General features: G+C 57.0%; 1 protein-coding gene and 1 long non-coding RNA gene across 5 annotated transcripts in view; one reads left to right on the forward strand and one right to left on the reverse strand.

Annotated features, from left to right (window-relative positions):
* DNAH17 (dynein axonemal heavy chain 17) overlaps window positions 1–17,607 on the reverse strand; it is a 99,284-nt gene that overhangs the window by 25,062 nt on the left and 56,615 nt on the right. For 2 of the 4 annotated variants that reach the window (XM_044938628.2, XM_044938627.2), the window contains exons 45-58: window positions 13,741–14,023; window positions 13,483–13,656; window positions 13,015–13,222; window positions 12,429–12,594; window positions 11,550–11,652; window positions 10,754–10,901; window positions 10,291–10,382; window positions 8,679–8,840; window positions 8,003–8,167; window positions 7,699–7,890; window positions 5,136–5,402; window positions 4,259–4,420; window positions 2,325–2,558; window positions 1,068–1,232 (exon numbers count right to left, since the gene is read on the reverse strand). In XM_044938628.2, coding sequence (XP_044794563.2) covers window positions 1,068–1,232; window positions 2,325–2,558; window positions 4,259–4,420; window positions 5,136–5,402; window positions 7,699–7,890; window positions 8,003–8,167; window positions 8,679–8,840; window positions 10,291–10,382; window positions 10,754–10,901; window positions 11,550–11,652; window positions 12,429–12,594; window positions 13,015–13,222; window positions 13,483–13,656; window positions 13,741–14,023 — 2,521 coding nt within the window. Of the gene's footprint in view, window positions 1–1,067; window positions 1,354–2,324; window positions 2,559–2,664; window positions 2,793–4,258; window positions 4,421–5,135; window positions 5,403–7,698; window positions 7,891–8,002; window positions 8,168–8,678; window positions 8,841–10,290; window positions 10,383–10,753; window positions 10,902–11,549; window positions 11,653–12,428; window positions 12,595–13,014; window positions 13,223–13,482; window positions 13,657–13,740; window positions 14,024–17,607 lie in introns of those variants that run through there. The other 2 variants (XM_025279614.3, XM_025279615.3) reach the window with 2 other exon arrangements.
* On the forward strand, window positions 4,416–17,602 carry LOC123332526. Its single transcript, XR_006549328.2, has 3 exons — window positions 4,416–7,429; window positions 9,268–9,368; window positions 16,053–17,602. It is a non-coding gene; the product is annotated as an uncharacterized LOC123332526 (long non-coding RNA).

The following is a 17,607-nucleotide window of genomic DNA, read 5'->3' on the forward strand; positions in this document are numbered from 1 at the left end:
TCGGGTTGGGAAGAACCTCTCTGAGCTTCCAGGCACCAGAGAGATTGGGAGAAGCTTCCTATCAATCAATCAGGACCTGAGTGACAGCAGAGGGAGACGAAGAAGGCTGTGGGGGCTGGGAGCTGTGTTGGACATGGGGGAGGATGGACAGAAGGAAGAAGGTCCCTCTGCAAAGAACCTCCTGGAGAAGCCCACCCTGTGCCCGACTTCAGGGAACAGGGCGTGGAAGGCACTGACTTGGCCGGCGGTGCCGGGAGCAGCCCCCAGACTCCCTGAGTACGTCTGGGTGGGTCCTTTTGGGATCCGGGGTTGGAGAGGGGTGGGCGCCCAGATGTTAAGCTGCATGTGAGTATCAAAAGGCAGGTCCCAGGGTTCAAGGCGCAGGTGTGGGCCCTGGCTCGGATCCTGGCTGTATCACTTGCTAATTTTGAGACATCAGGCACATTTCCGGCCACCCTAACAGGGCTGTGGTCATGCAGCTGACCGTGAGGGATCGAGCAGAGCTCCTGGGACCCTCCCTCATTCCAGCGCTGGTGGGAAGGATTCAGGCTTCCCCCTCCTGTCGGCCGTGGGAGGAGGCTGACTCAGGCCCGCTCAAGAGACAGCAGACAATTACTGAGGCTCTTAATTTAGACCTTCAGGCAGAGGCATGACTGATGATGCAAGGGGCACGCAGACGGGTGATGAGAAATCAGCCCGACCACAGGGACCTTCAGCGTGGAGCACACCAGAGTCGGGGGTGTTAGAACCTCTGGGGGCTCCTGATGTAGGAAGTCTGAGGCCCAGGGCTCTGAGGCCATCTTCTCAAGCCTTGATGTGCTCATATGAGCGTGTCCCTCAGATGCAGACCCGGTTCAGCAGAACCGGGGTCTGGGAACCTGCATTTCTTACCAGCTCAGGAGATGCCACTGCAGGGCCCTGGGAGGGCAGCCCTCTGCTGAGCTGGGGGCCCTGCGTTTGGGGGAGGTGCCCTCCCTGCAGGGGTCCTGCTGGGTTGCCAGGGCCCGCAGGGAGATACTGGTCACTCGGGGAAGGCGCCTGGCCGAGCGGAGCTGCCCACCGCCTACCTTATTGATGACCTCCACCTTGATCTCCTCCTCGTCAGCAATGGCTTTCTCCTTGCTGACTTTCTCAGTCTCCACACCCACCACGTGGATCAGCTTGTCCGCATTCTCGTTTTTCTGCTTGAGCTCTGCCTCCTGAACCGCCAGCTTGGCTTTTAAATCGTCCACCTGGAGGGGGAGGTGAGGGAGACGGGCAGGCTGGGGTCCCGGCCAGTTGCTTACTGCTCCCTGGGGTGCATTTCTCCGCGCTTTTTCAGCTTCTCCAGGGTAAGTATTCATTGAGCACCAGCTGTGTACACAGGGGCATCACAAGTGTGAGACCCATTCCCGAGGCTTGGGGAGGCGGCAGTCACGGTGGCCGGGGTGCCGAGGAGTCGTGGGGAGGCTGGTGGGTGGGGCTGTGAGAGCTGGGGGCTGGGGATGAAATGCTCCCTTGGGTGCTTGGGTGAGGCCCCAAGAGGCTGGGTGGAGGGGGTACTGGGAAGTGGTGAGTGATGGGGTGAGACATCCTTCCCCATCTGGGTGATTTCTACCACTGGGGAAGCCCCTCGGGTGCTGTAACTGCCCTCTCCTGAGCTCATTCACTGTGTCCTAGGACCACTTCCGGAAGGTACATTTGGGGAAAAAGAAACGCCCGCTGGGCCGGGCTCCTCTTTCTTTCCTCTCCAGGGAGGGGGCAGGCCACTTCTCGGCTCCTGTAAGCACTTTCTTGGACATCCCCCACCACTGTGTGCCCCTCTCGACCCCCGAGGGGTGGCTGGACGCATGTAGTTCCGCCTGTGTCGGGGGTCGTTCCCCACCTGCACCTTTGGCCGGGAGGCAGGGACTTGCGGGCTGTCTACCAGGCCCCCTGGGGGGATGCCAACAGTGGGCAGTAAAGAGGGAGCCCGGGCTACACCAGGGAAGACACTCAAAACCAGGCAGAAGACTAAAAAATTAACGTGGCGTGGAAGTACAGCAGACACTGTTCCATCGGGGCACAGCAGTGTGAACGGTGCCCCAGGATGGACCCACCTTCAAGAGCTGCACCCGCTGGGATGAGCAAACCCCTCCAGACTCGGGCCCTCCCTCCCCCAGGAAGCGCCTGACCTGGCCTCAGCATCCCGAGAGGATCTGGGATCCACTGTCACGGTCAACACCCTCACTCTGGTTTACAAGTGGAAGTTTCCCCAAAGCGGGGGTCCTGGTCCCCTTACCAACATGTCACACATCTGGGGGATGGTTCCGGAAACTCGTCCCGTGGTCCCATTCTCCTCTTACCTGAGAGGCTGTGCTCTGCAGCTTCATCAGCCCGTTCTCCAGCCTCTCGATCTTGGCGACCAGCTCCATCCTCTTCTTGGCCAGCAGGTTCTGGTACAGCTTGATCTGCTCCAGGAAGGTTTTGGGTGTGGTGTAGTTGTAGCGCCTCTCGGTGGCCAGGTACACCTTGGACATCTCGTTGACGGTCGTGTGCACGTAGGACATGAAGAGGCTGATGGAGGCCTTGACTTCCGGCTACAAAGACAAGGCAGGCCCATTCACTCCCCAGTGCCCTGGTGGAAGCGACCCAGGGGAAGAGGAGGCTGCCGGCCATAGTGGACCACAAGGTGGATTCCCTTACTTGCCAAGGACCCTGGATGAGAGGTACCCCCCTCTCAGTCTTGGCAGCTCAGGTGCCCAATGAGGCTCGAGATGACAAGGCCTGCAGGGCTCTCATGGGCAGTGGTGACGTGGCACCACCAGGGCACCTTTTCACAGCCGAGGTTATGACGGTTCTGAGTCACACATTCATATATTCAGCATATTTGAATAACTAGGACGTCTGTAAGCATGTATTGGGCATTTCCTCTTGTGGGCCTGGGGGTTAGTACCTCCTTTCCCAGCCTCCTCTGTCCTGTGTCCATGGCAGAATCACAGCCCCTACCACCTGGGCCCCCCCAACCTGCCCGAAGACAAGCACTGGGAGCTTTGCCCCACGAATTGTCTGAGCAACATTTGTACACGCATGCTAAGTCGCTTCAATTGTGTCTGACTCTTTGTGACCCCATGGACAGCAGCCCGCCAGACTTCTCTGCCCACTGGGGTTCTCCAGGCAAGAATACTGGAGTAGGTTGCCATTTCCTTCTCCAGGGGATCTTCCTGACTCAGGGATCGAACCTGGGTCTCCTCCACTGTAGGCAGATTCCTTACTAACTGAGCTACCAGGGAAGCCCTTCTTCATCACTAGCGCCACCTTGATTTGGGAAGATATTCATCCGACACATGTTTCTTTGGCATCTACTTGGCTGCCCTCACTGGTGCTGGTGGTAGAGCCATTCGCTGGTCCTAGGAGGCCCCCGCCTCTATGTTCACTTGGGGGCATGGAGGACACATGGTCAGAGTGGCATTCCCAGGAATGGCTCATCCCACAGCTGAACGCTCTAACGGTGCAAGCAGGGAACTTTGCCCATCTTTAAAAGCCAGGGAGGAGGTTAATTTCAGGCTTATTTTATCCCACTGAACATGTGTTCAAAATAAATCAGGCACAATAACCACGTGGGATTTTTTCTAGGCTTGCGATTACTTGCATCAGCTGGGTCAGAGTTTAATGATCATTTCTAGGCCAGCAATGAACTCAGATGGTGAATGTGGGCACTGTCTTTTGATAAAAGACAGACACCGTAAGTGGAAGGTAAAAAGTAAAAGACGACTTATGTTGCCCCGTTATACTTGTCTTGCCCTATAAAAGGCAGGTTACAGGCGAGGGAGCAGCCCTGGGCAGAGCCCCTTGGGCTGAGCCGTGTTGGGGCCCAAGGCAGAAGGAAAAAGTGTGCACCTTTATGCATGGATCAGAGTAAACACGTGCTCAGCAACAGGCTCCCCCCAGGGACTGTGTTCAAAGCCCGAGCTTCTCCATCTGTTCTCACATGGGCATCACACCTCCCTGAACCGGCCCTGTGGAGCCCAGGACCCCCAGCAGGTTGAAATGACCATTCCCCTGTCAGAGTGACTCAGGGCCTCAAGATCAACAAATGATGGCCTTTGTTTATAAGTTTGATATTTTGAATGTCGCAGCATTTATTTTTAAAAATACCGCATTAAAACATAGCTGATCTTAGTGAAGTTTTTGGTGCCTCCTTAAGTTTTGCACCCAAGGCGAGTGCCTCACCCTAATCCCGTCCCTGGAGGTAGATGATGGGGACCCCTCCCTCCCAGCTCTGCACCCCGAGACTCACCTGAATCCCCTCCGTGTCCTCAAGGAAGCGCGCGCTGACGGACACCAGGGCATCCTCTGGCCACTCGTGGAACCAGTTGATGGCCGTGCAGTTGACCACAGCGGGGAATTTTCTTGCTCGCACTCGCAGGATGGAGCCCACAGGGGAGAAACACAGGATCACCTAGAAGAGGACACAGAGGTTGCTCGCTGGGGGATGGCAATGCCTAACAGTGCTGCTTTTGCAGAAATCCCATTTAGAAGGGAAACTCTGTGCGTGGTGTTTGTCTCCAAGTGCGGGGGTGGGGGGTGGCGCGGAGAACATTCCCCATCCTAGACGAGAAGTGTGGCCATTTCATGATGTAGGGGTGCAGGGGAGCCCAAGCCCTCCTGAGGTGGCCCTCGCAAAGAGGGAAGGATGGCTGGGTGCCAGAGGGAGTGGGGAGTGGGCATCCATGCTGGGCAGCGAGGACGCAGGTCCCTTTAGGAAGTCTGGTCCTTGCGGGGAGGGAGGTATGAGAAAAGCAGGGCCACCTGGCTGGGGGAGGGGAGGGGAGAAGGCAGCGGTCCTACTGGACACAGACTGGAAGGGAGAGAAGGACCCAACATGCACTCAGTCTAACTCGAGTAGCTTAGCCAGCACCCCCCAAGAGGGAACGTGGAAGGTCAAGGTGAACTAATCTATTTAAACGTACGCTATAGTGGAGGAGTGCATACAGAAAACACTTCTTTTTGGCCACGGGGCACTACTAACGGCCCACCTCCACCAGGCAGCCCACTGGGACTCTCCTAAGAGTTTTCCACGTCCTGTGTGAGGCAGAACAGCCCCCAACTCCTCCCCGAGTGAAGACCCAGCCTAGAAGACCCCTCGGAACCCTCCAGGCCCCAGGACCCCCTACCTTCAGGTTCCTGCGCACTTTGTCAATGAAGAACTTCCAGCACGCCTCCCGGGTGTCTGTCAGGCCGAGGGACTTCACCTGGGGCCGCATGGAGGAGATGATGTTCTCCACCTCATCGTCCACGAACAGCCCCGGGATCTCCCCCGAGGCCAGCAGGTCGTTGATCAGCACCAGGAACTGCTCCTCGGCCACCTGGGAGTCGGTCATCAGGAACACCGAGGGAACGTTCTTCACGGCTGACTTGATGTACTGGGCGCCAAGGTCAAGCTGGACCGGAGGAAGACACCCTCAGAGGTCTCACCAAGAAGATGCTCATTCAGAAGCATCTCGCACCACCACCCAGGGCAGGGGGGCACCCGCAGATCGGCTCCATAAGAAACGGCAGGGTCTGTAGATGGAGACTTAGGGCCTCGAGGGGAGGAAGCCCACTTGTGGAGGCACCACTCGCCACAGTGCCGAACTGGAAGCATCCCCGGGGTCCCTGGGCTGCTGACACATGGCTGGCCCCTCACTCGGCTTAAAGCGTTTCTTCAGAGGGTTTGGCCCAGCTCTGGGGGCCAATACTCTGGCCTCAGGAAGAGGGCTCCTAGAAGTCAAAAGCGTGCCACTGCCTGGCCTGGAGACTGTGTGTAGGGGGCCTGGAGAGCTGACCCAGTGGGTGGGAGCCCGGCTAAGCCCCGACGCCCACAGGTGCAGGCAGAGCGCTGGGCCATGACGAGGGACTCGCTCTGTCTCTCCCTTCTCATTGCACCACCCGGTTCCAGCCTTTGTGGGTCACCGGGGCTCCTGCGGCACCCCCTGCCCACCATCACCCCTGAGCAATCTCTGTTGTCTTCAAGCCATCTTCCACTTTGCCCCAGAACACCACCACATCCTGCCCTTCCTCTGCCCAAATGTCCTTGATGGTATCTTGTTTTCTTGGGACCATGTCCAGGATTTTCCATGAGGCACATGATGGCCCTCGGGCTTGGATTCTGACCCTTCCCCCCGCCCCCAAGTCTCCGGCTTCCGGGGGGGGGAGGTCCATGGCTGTTGCTATGACTTTATAATAGAATCGTGAACGTATCTGTTATACTAACAACATATACCTTGTTAACTTCTTACTGCAACACTACTATCAGAACAATAACAATCCATCTTCTAACCGTTCAGGAGTCTGCTTCCCCTAATAGGATGCAAGGTCCTATAGGTCTGTTTATAGCTGTCCGTACTTCCGAATCTACAGAAGCTACTTAATAAATGATGACAAGGGACGAGTGCAAAGCTGGCTCGTCAGGGGTGCAGGAGCAGTGAATGGGGACGACACGGATCACAGAGCTGCTGCAGCTCATGCCAGGGAATAAAATAGCAACAGCCACGGGTGGTCCCAGGGTGAGGTAACGGGAACGAAGCCCTCACGAGGGCAAAGAGTATGATGCAATCATGAAGATAAAAGCAATATGATTAAGCTAACAGACTACAAGCTTTATCAGTGGAGAAAACTCACTACCGCTACACGGCTCCGGGTGCAAGGATTCTCTCCACTCTGAGAGCACTTGTGGGGTCAGTGAGGACCCGCTCGGCTCAGCTGACAATCCACACACTCTGATTCAATCCAGGAGGCAGGACCTACATTACTAAGACCTCATCCTTAAGGCTTGGGTTTAAAAATTAGAGCTGGCTAGTGTTTGATAGAAAGAGTAGGCACTGGGGACTCTGACAGGCCGGACGCTCACCTGGAGGCTGCAGTCCCTGGCACAGCCTGAGAGCAGGGCCGAGAGCCAGCTGACCATCCCTGTTATCCTTCCTGGGGCCCCAGCCCTGCAGATCACCCCGCCCTCTTGCTGAGATCCCAGGGCGCCAGGCTCTGGTGGGGGTCCAGACCATCCCCCCCTGCCCAAGGCCACCTGGGCAGTGACTGCCTTGCAGCCTTGAGTGGAGGGGCGGGTCCCCTGGGCCAGCCTCGTCCTGGCCCACAGAAGCACCAAAGCAAAGAGAGAGACACCATGGGACACGGTCAAATCAATTTCAGCTCTAATCTGAGCGGCGGCCATGATAAGCTCTAGACTAATCATGTTTGACTAGCTCACAGTTCCCCGAGAGAGCAAATTTTCCGGAAAAATAAATCAATAAAAAGCCTCGGCAGCACGTCCTGGGGATGGGAGACCTGTTCGAGCTAATGTTTATTCAATTAATTCAGAGAGTGGCCCTCTCAGAACCCCAAGCAGGCGGTGAGACTGCTGGTTAGTACCGGTTCTGAATGATTGAATCTGGAAAACCGGGAAAGACAAGGCAGCAGGCTGCGATGACCAGAGGTGAGAACCCACCCCCCTCACTGCTGTTATCTGAGGGGACTCCAGCTCTCATCTACCAGAAACCCACGCTTCCATTTACCTTCGGCACACGGCCGTGGGCCCTGGCCGAATGTGTCCCTGGCCTTTGCCGTCTTGAGATAAAGACCCTGCTGGTGACCATCCCAGTCTCTGTGTCAGATGCTCCATTTCGGGGAGTGGGCAGACTCCTCCCCCCACCCCTGCCCTCCTCCCACTGCCAAGGGCGGCTTATTGAGAGGCGACGCCCTCACCTTGAGGTCTGGGATCCCATAGCCCTTCTTGAGGGTGATCTGGAACACGTCCAGGGCGCTGATGTACGCGGCCAGGCGGGAGAGGCTCTGCTTGCCGCTGCCGCCCACCCCCACCAGCAGGGCGTTGCCCCGCGGGGACTCCAGGATGCGGTTGATCCTGCAGATGTGGGCCACCGCATCCTCGAAAAGCACCTGAAAAGAAGCCGGGGCAGAGAGACCCCAGGTGTCTCACCGGCAGGATGCGCCTCCCTCGCTTGTCCCCCGGCTCCAGCCCCACCGCTGCCCACTCGACCCCTGGGCTCACCAGGTTCATGACTGCGTTGACCTCGTTGTAACTGTCCAGGACTTCCACCAGGAGCTTGTTCAGCAGAGCCAGGTCGGTCACCGGCAGGTATTTGGGGTCTCCGATCCCGTGAGCAAAGTGGCAGAAGATGTTTGGTTTGGCAAATAGGAGCTCATCACCAAGATCCTAGATGTCGATGGGGGCGGGGCAGGGGAGAGTCGGCTCTGGTGGCCACCACCGGCCCACGGAGCCCAAGCAGCAGCCCTGGCATCTTGCCCGACGGCCTCAGGAGGCCAGGTCACCTCTGCTGGGGCCCACACTGATGCTGCCAGGGGCCCTGCAAACTGCTGGGCAAAAGCCCCTGGTCTGTGTCTCACTGGGAATGAACTGACAGTCCAGAAAAATGATTCTACCATGCAAACCCCAGACCCACCAGCAGAGTGTGTTACCCCGAGCAGAGCTGTCTCTGCCTGGCGGCTGGAGGGAGAGGTCTTCACCTCCTGACCTGCCAAGAGCGCCTCTCCTCCTCGCTTAGGCCATGCCCACGTGGCAGAGCCATCTCGTGGGACCCAGCATGGTCCTTCCCATTCCCATCCCAGGGCCCTTGCAAGGAGGCAAGGATTGTTGGGGGCCCCTACTCTCTCTGCCCCTCGGAACCTTCCTGGGCTTGGCAGGGCAAGTTGGTGGCCTGACTCACGTCAAAGAACTTCTTGGTGGAAGCGATGGTGACCCTGCGCAGTGTGTCCTGGTCCTTCTCATCCACCATCTTGTCGCTGTACACGCGTTCGGCCTCGTGCAGCCAGAGGCGGACGAGGTCCAGCGGGAATTTCAGGATCTCTGCGGTGGAGAACAGGAGCCCCTGCCCCAGACGCAGGATGGTCAGCATCCTTAGGTGTGTTGGGAGGCAAGCCAAGTGCCGCACACAGATCAAACGAGAATAGTGGCCGCTTTCCCAGGAAGTGATCCGGTAGAGTGGGACAGTAGCCCCTCGGAGCCCAGGAAACTAGAGACTGCCAAGGCCACAAGTCCTGGAGGCTGAAGGGGGTGTCTGCGGTCTGAGAGATGGTGAGGGGGATTCTCTTCACCAGACAGGGTTAAGGGCTGCCCCCTCTAATGGGGTGGATGGTGGAGAAAGGGACAAGGGGTCTGATCAGGCGCGAGCCGACTATGGGCGCCTCGAGGCGGCCGTCAAGCTCAAGCTCTGCAGCCAGCCTGCCCGGCCTGGCCTAGCTCAGCTCTTTGCCAACCAAGTGACCTGGCAAGTTCAATGGGTGCTTATTTTCCAGGCCCCTGTCCTGAGTTCTGGGAGTGCAGCGATGACGGGACAGACTCTGCCTTCATGGAGCTCCCCTTGTAGCGGGGAGACAGAACCAGACAAAGTCACAAGGTAATCACATGTTGTGATGTGTGCTGTGACGTACACGGGGACGGTGGGACAGGGTGTGTGGGGAGGAGGAGGGGCCTCTCGGGGCACGATGTTTGAGCTGACACTTGAGATGGGAGGAGATGGGCGTGACTTAACCTCCCTGAGCCTTGGACTCCCCATCTGCAAAAATGGGGCTATCTGAGCATTCTGTGTTGTTTGGAGGAGGAAACGGGGATGTAAGTGGCCAAACCCAGTGGCTAGTTCAGTCCATCCATAAGAGGAAACATCCCCACCCCCACCATCAAGACTCACACAGTCACCACCCCCACCATTAAGCCACCACTATCATCGTCATCACCATGACTCCCACCATTATCATCACCCCATCATCACCAGCACCACCATAACCATCGCCACCATCATCACTATCAGCACGGTCACCATCAGCATCAGCACCACCATCACCATAGTTACCATTATCCCCATCATCACTATCAGCATGGCCACCATCAGCATCAGCACCCCCCATCACCATAGTTACCATTATCCCCATCATCACTATCAGCACGGTCACCATCAGCATCAGCACCCCCCATCACCATAGTTACCATTATCCCCATCATCACTATCAGCACGGTCACCAACAGCATCAGCACCACCATCACCATAGTTACCATTATCCCCATCATCACTATCAGCATGGCCACCATCAACATCAGCACCCCCCATCACCATCCGCACCATCACCATAGTTACCACCACCACCATGGTCACCACCTCATCATCATCTGTCATAACCATCATCGCATCATATCCGCCTCCATCACTGTCATCCATCCCTAGGGCACTTTGCTTTCTCTCCCGAGAATGGCAGAGGAGGAGAGCACCCGTGGATTAGGCATTGGCCATAAGGTGGCATTACACAGCGCTAAGAGAGCAGTACCTGGAAAATATTGGAGAGGTCCCTGAGGTTGAAAACATAATGAAACTTAATGGCCGTGGGAAGAAACGTTGATGTCACTTTCTGGTGCAGGGCTGTTCCAGGAAAAAGACACATCGATTCTTGTGCACTCTTAATGGCCTCAGGAAGTGCAAAGCTTAAGCTATAGTTTCTACAGCAAATGGACTGTGAGACGGTGACAATTTAAGAAATCTGCAGGGGGAGGGATTTTGCCGCTCTGCTCATGTGTCAATCATTGCTATATACAGAATTTCCTATCTTCCACCTCCCCCCTCGAGCAATTGGATCTCATAATACCCTCCGTTGAAACACAGCGTCATTGAAAACAAATATTGATTTGAAAGTATAAATAAAATATTTAGCAGGGGAGAGTATGAAGCTGCCGTCGGCCCCATAACGCAGCGGGTCTTACGGACAGGAGAGGGGGCGAGGCTGGCCGGCTTACCCAGGGCAGAGGCCACCAGGTGGCTGCTCATCCTCTGGACCGCAAAGGGCGCCGAGCGGTAGGACAGGTGCTGGCTCAGGATGGTGCTGTAGATGCTCATGAGGGCCTCCTGGCCCGGGAAGCTCACCGCAAACACACAGAAGTGGCGCTGCCCAGAACAACCAGAGACCCTCGTCAGGCCATGCGTGCGGACCAGCTTGGGGCAGGGCCACCTTCCTGGGGAGCAGACTCTGTCCTCGTCTCCTGGTGTCTTGTGGGCATGGTCAGAATGGACAAGTTCCCTCAAGCCTTGCGTGTGGTGAGACCGCCCCCCGCCACCACCCTTAGATACTGATTCCATCTCAAAACAGCCAAATTCACGTCCCTCTCTTTGGGGACAACTTGGCGGAGGCCACAGAGTGTCTCAGTGCAGCCTGGGTTTACATGTCAGATCTCCATCTGTCCAAGGTAATTCAGGGTGAGGCCCTGCCCCGATTACAGATGCAGTATAGGATATCCTGCTAAGTCTAAATTTCACACAGAAATTTTTTAGTACACATACGTCTCAAACATTGTATGGGACGTGATTTGCTGTTTTTCTGAAATGCAGATTTGCCCAGGCATCTGTATTTTCATTTGCTTAATCTGGCAGCCTCTTGATGTCCCCACAAATGTGCTGACATCCAAAAGGCTGGGGCGTGCTCCAGGGAAAGCCAGCCTGCCGCCCCTACCACCCCACATCCATGCTCTCGTCCTCATTGGACAAATGAGCTTCGGGCTCATGCAGCCGACCAAGACGAGTCCAGTTTCTGCCCACCTGAAGTCTGGGGTCGATGGTGAAGGACCCGGAAGTGGGGTTCATGCACGCCACGTACTGACAGTTGTGGACGTCCTTCAGCGTCAGCTTCTGTCGGTCGTACCTGCGTGGCGGAGGCCAGCATCAAGCCCTGCTGCTGGCGCCCAGGAGCCACCCTCTGCACCCCACCCACCCTGGTCATGCCTTGCATATGGTTTTTTTTTTTTAAAAAAAAAAAACCACCGTGGGACTTCCCTGCTGGTCCAGTGGCTAATACTCTGCACCCTCAGGGCAGGGGGCCCAGGTTCAACCCCTGGTCAGGGAACTAGATCCCACACAGCGCAACTAAAATCCTACGTGCCAAAACAAAGATCAAGTATCGTGGGAACAAGGCCCGCTGCAGCTAAATGAATGAATGAAAGAAAGTGAAAGTGAAGTCGCTCAGTCAAGTCCGACTTTTTGTGACCCCATGGATTGCAGCCTAAGAGGCTCCCCTGGCCATGGGATTTTCCAGGCGAGAATACTGGAGTGGGTTGCCATTTCCTTCTCCAGGAGATCTTCCCAATCAGAGATAGAACCCGGGTCTCCCGCAGTGTAGGCAGACACTTTACCGTCTGAGCCACCATAAACCTCAATAAGTATCGATTATATGTGAAATGGCCAACTGGACTTCATGCTCTAGAGATTGAGAAAATTTTTGAAACGGGAGGCAACAGAGTGGCTCATTGTGTAGGCCTGGGTGTACGTTTCAGCTCGACTGGGACTCTAGGGAGGCTGGCTAACCCCTCTGTGTCTTGACCTGCCCCCCGCCCAGACCCCCCAGGCCCGAAGCCCCGTCAGCCTGGTCCTGTGTCCCAGCCCTGCCTCCCCACCCGTGGCAGACCCCTCACCCCCGCCTACCAGTGCCCGTGGTCCATGTGTTGTCGGATGAGGGTGTGGGGGGCCACCGTCCCGTACTTGTCCACCTCGGGCATGTTCATGTCGTCGATGAAATAGATCAGCTTCTTGGTGCCTGGCGGTCCGTAGTTCCGCCCTGATTTCTTCTCCAGCGGTTTTTCGAGAACCCCTAGAGAAGGGAATGGGGTAGCCCCCATGGTGCCTGGTCGATCCCAGAGGCAGCGGCCCAAAGGGTAGCCCTGGGGGCCACCAAGGACAGGCGGGTTGGACTCCAGCCACCCGGGGAAGGAAGAAGAGAGGGGTGGGCACCACGGGTCCCAGGCAGGGGTGCAGGAAACTTGTGTTCCATTGACCTTGGGCCACCCAAGACTGGCTGTGAGCTCCCTGTGGGATCTGGTACCCCCACTATGGGGACAGAGACCAGTGGGTGGGGAGCATGGGAAGTGGAGAGGCAGCTGCTGAGCTCCCGGGGCTGTGGTAAGAAGGGATGGGGCAACTCGGGGTGGGATCGGGGGGCAGCACGTCAGACAAGAGTGACCGGGTGTGTCCAGGCCAGGCAGTGAGCACCTGGGCTCGTCCTCGACCGTACCCTGCAGCATGGCTGAGGTCGTGTAGAAGTTGAAGGGCACGGCCTGCACCAGGTAGTCGTCTGTGCTCAGGCTGTCCAGCTTGTCCCCCATCAGCACCGACTTGCCCGTCCCCGCGTTCCCCACCAGCATGACCGGCCACGACTTCTCCATGAGCAGGTCCATGAAGTAGCGGATGCGGATGGTTTCTGTGGTGTGCACCAGGGAGGCCTGGTCGGGGGCGGAGGGGGGCGGGAAGACGTCAGGGGAGGAGCCATGACCTCAGACAGACCCGGGCCTCCAGGTCCCACCTCTGGACAAACTTACAGACCTGGGCAGTGTGTTAAACCCCCCAGTCTTAAGGAAAAGGTCCTACTGATGGAAACTGTTTGCGACTGGACGTCCCGATGAGAAGCGTGGGGTGGGACTCTGAGTCCCGCTCCTCAGTCGTTGTCCATCGTCACTGTTCTGGGCCGTTTTGGGCCGTTTACCTGCAGCGGGACGTCGGGGTCCAGCTCGAAGGCGGGCACTTTGTCTGTCCACGGCAGGAACTTCTTGGTGTCAGGGTCTATGTAGTAGTCGAAGACCGTCCCCTGCGAGGGGAACTTGATCGTCTTAAATTCGTTGATCCACCACCTGCTGAACTCGACCCGATAATCTACAAGCTGTTGGGAGGCAAAAATGAGGCTCAGAAAGGGCCCTGCCTGGAGGGATGCCGGGAGACTGCACCCGGGCGGCCGGCTGCTCACCTGGTCCTGGAACATGGCCCCCCCGAAGGCCCAGAAGCAGGCGAACACGAAGTAGAGCTCATAGAGCTCCTTGGCGGAGTCGGGGGGCGCGTTCTTCTCCGTGAGAAGGCACTCGAGCAGGTAGAGGATTGTCTGGATGATGGTGATCTCAGGCACCGGCGTGATCTTCTTAAACCCAAAGCGGAGCTTGTCCAGGCAGGTGGGCAGGTACTTGTCGAAGAGGATCATCAGGTTGGCCTTCTCTGACTGCACCTTGCGCCTCTCGATCCAGCTGCTCACCACCCTGGGGAAGGCGGGAAGGTGCTGAAGGACCAGGCCACCGGGCAGGGTCCCTCTAGTGACCCTCCCCTTGCTGAAGGCTTCCACTGGTGCTCCTGCCTGGTGATGGGGCTGGTCCTGAGACCTTCAGAGGATCTGATGAGGGCGTGCTCTTTCCCCGGGGCTCTAGCTGTGGGGTGCTGTCCACCTAGAACAACTAGGAGCCATGCTTCCTACCCTCAGATGTGGCCGATACTGAGGACAGTAGGGCTGCATATAGGAGGAGAGGGGAGGAAAGTATTCAGAACATCATCTGGGGGACAGACAGGGAGGGGGTGGGAAGGGAAGAAAAGGAGAGGAGCAGGGATACATCGTGTTAGTATCTGGACTCCTGGATCCAGCCATGCCTGAAGCATGCCTGGTGAATTGAGCCAGTCGACGCTTTTAGTGGAAGAGTCCAAACCAATACAACAGGCGTTCCTGGGGAGCCATGTTGCCGGGAGTGGGTTGCACAGAGGTGGTCCCCCACGGCTGTGAGGGGTGTGGATTCCAGAGTCTGAGTGCCCGACTTGAATGGGCTCTTGTGTGGCCAGCGGTAGCCTCGGGTAAGTTACTCAACACGTCTGTGTCTCAGGTTTCTCATCCATAAATGAGAGTGATGATGATAACTCCCATTTGGAAGGACTACCTGGGTTGATATTTTTAAGGCTCAGAGGACAGGGCCTGGTGCACAGTAAGTGCTAAATAGGCGCCTGCTAAAAGCATAAAGAGTGCTGGCCGATGAGCTCAGTGGGCTGCCGTTTCCAGGATGCCCGGAGCATAAGCAGGAGGCTCACATCACCCAACGCAGCTTGCCTGCCCTCTGCAGACACGCCTTTCTGCAAGTGAGTGCATGTTCTGGAAGCTCCGAGTCTCACTACATCCCCAGCAGATGAGGGAACCAAGAGTTCAAAACCTCTGTCCTGTTGCCCCCGGGTTAACTAGGTAACAGAGAAGATTTTCAAACGCTTGACAAGCAGACACGGGCAAGCAAACACGTGCAGTTAAGAACTGAATTCCAGGTACACTAGGTCTTCAGAACGGAGACCAATTTGCAAATCTATACATAGACTGCCGCATTTGCCTTCTATCTAGCAGGCGGATATATCAAATTTTAAATTTTGCCTTGTTAGAGACATTTAGTGCATGCAAATGTGTGTGCTGGTTTTGATCTGAAAAGCCAACTCAGATATATAACACCAAGAGGACAAGAGGCTCCCCTGTGGGCACCTGTCCTGTCCCCGGAGGCCATGGGACCCTTGGACTGTGCTTCACGTCCCCATCCGGGATGGCTGCCCCTGCGGGAGTGCTGCTCTTCCTCTGGGGCTGGCTGGGGGTGCCCTGAGCTGGCTCTTAGCCTCTCCACTTCTCTCCAGCAAAACCCAGGTTTCCTCTTGGTCCCCAAGGAGCCACTCAGAGTCTCCTGGTCATTCCTCTGGAGCCCCAAAGACCACTCCCGGCCGAAGGGCGCGTCTCCTTCAGACCACTCAGTGCCCCTCCTCTGCCCACCCCTGCTGATCTTCTGGCTCTTTCCTCCCCGCCCCTGCTGGGTGTCCCCCTGGGCGCCCCTCGGCCCCGTCAGCTTCTTCCTGTCCCCCTGTATCTTAGCGGCTCCTGCTGGGACTTTGTTCCAGTTCTCTTGCCTTGTCTGCTGCCCACCCTGGAAAAACCCAGACATGTGACGTGGGAAGAGTTGGCGGCCCCTCAGAAGACATGTCCCCCTGCGGTCTGCAAATGTGGCCTTATTTGGGAAAAGGGTGCTTGCAGATGAAATCAAAGTCAGGATCTCAAGATTGAAACATCATGGATGAGGGTGGGCCCTGATCCACTGCCTGGTCCTTATAAGAAGGGAAATTATGACACACAGGGGTGTGTGCGGGGCGGGTCACCTGAGATTCAGAAAGTGGCCACATCCATCTACAAGCCAAGGATTGCCGGCAACACTAGAAGCTGGGGGAAGAGGTCCCCCCTCAGAGCTTCTAGAAGGAACCAACCCTCCCAATGCCTGGTTTCAGATCTCTGGCCTCCAGAAGCAGAAGAGGATAACCCTCCATTGTGTAAAGCTGCCTGGTTTGTGGTCCTTGGTCATGGCGGCCACAGGACGCCAGCAAAGAGGGCGGACAGGTGATGCTGAAGAAGACGGCACAGTGGTGCCAGGTCTCGGCGGCCCCCGGGCCCCTGTGAGTCAGGCCAGCTCCAGTCCCACCCCTGCCAGGCCACGGCGCTTGAGCACCCCTCCAGCCCCGGCCTTGCTGTGTGGGGAGCTGGGCTCACTTCCCACCACAGAGGCACACAGAGCACCAACTCTCCGCCTCCCCGGCTCCCCCTAACTCGCCTGCACCTGGAAACCCTCCCACCTCTGCTCCGCAGCGCTCATCTTTCCCAGCTGCTTCAAGACTCATTTCCAGAAAGACCCTCCTTTCGAGGGCCTCCTCCCAGTTCCTGCTCCTCGAATTGTCACCTGGCTTCTGGCTCTGTCATGCCAGGAATCTGTTCTGCCTGAGTTAGCGGTCAGCTCCCAGCTGCCAAAATCCAGCGGCAACTTTCTGTCCTTGGCTCCCTGATGCTCCGGACGCGACCCTCTCAACCCTGCCTCCCCTCCTGAGGCTTCTTCCTCCCTGGGTGTGCGGGAGGCCACCTTCCGGTTTCCTTGCTGCCTGTTCTTTCTGGAAGCGCTTCCTCCCCACATGTCTTATCACGCTCCACGTGTCTCCTGGAGACCCAGTTTCCCCCGCACGGAGCAGCCTAGGGTCAGACACGCGGCAGGCACACAGGAAGCACTGGTTGAAGGTGTGGATGGACGGATGGTTGAACAAGAGCAGCCACGGTGTTTCTCGCGAGCCCGTCAGTCCTGGAACGCTGCACCGGGGTTTCTACGTAAGACCGTGCAGGACGTCCTGGTGTGTAAACGGCTAGCCATGGGTCCAAGTGTGAAAATGTACCTCCAAGTTCAATGCCAAGCCTTCCTTTTCTTACGATTTCAAACGTTTCTCACATCCACCCCTCCTCCCCATCCCCAGTGGCCACCTGTCGTCTGCTGGCATGAACTCTTCCCTCCACATCAGAGAAGGCCCCTGTGCCCGCCCCTAGGCTGGTCCAGGGCTGGTCCCTTCCTGCCAAGAGCATCTTGATGCCTCACGGTCCATCCGCCAACACCAGACTGCTGCCTGTCCCTGGGAACCTCACACTCTCGCTCTGATGTGCCTTAAATGTTGGTTCTCACCTGAAACTCTTTCCACTCGGAAAGCTCCTTCTCCTCTGCAGGGGGGCGGGGGGTCAGCCCAAACTCCAGCTCCCCTAGGAAGACTTTCTGTCTCCACGACAGGCCCAGCCCCTCCCTTTCCACTTGCTTCATCAGCCGCCATGATGCAGTCTCTGGGCATGTCATCACTTATTCACACATCTCTCCTGCGTCCTTGCATTGCAGTGACCATGCTGCCCGGGGAGGGCCTGGCACACAGCGCTTACCGTATGAATGAATAAGCGAGTGGATGAATGCGTGCCCAGGCAACACTGAAATACCACCACCCTTCCCTTTTTCTCTGCATAGTTTGAAGGAGAACAAAAGCC

Source organism: Bubalus bubalis, chromosome 3 (assembly GCF_019923935.1).
Source record: "Bubalus bubalis isolate 160015118507 breed Murrah chromosome 3, NDDB_SH_1, whole genome shotgun sequence".
In the NCBI taxonomy this organism is placed as follows: domain Eukaryota; kingdom Metazoa; phylum Chordata; class Mammalia; order Artiodactyla; family Bovidae; genus Bubalus; species Bubalus bubalis.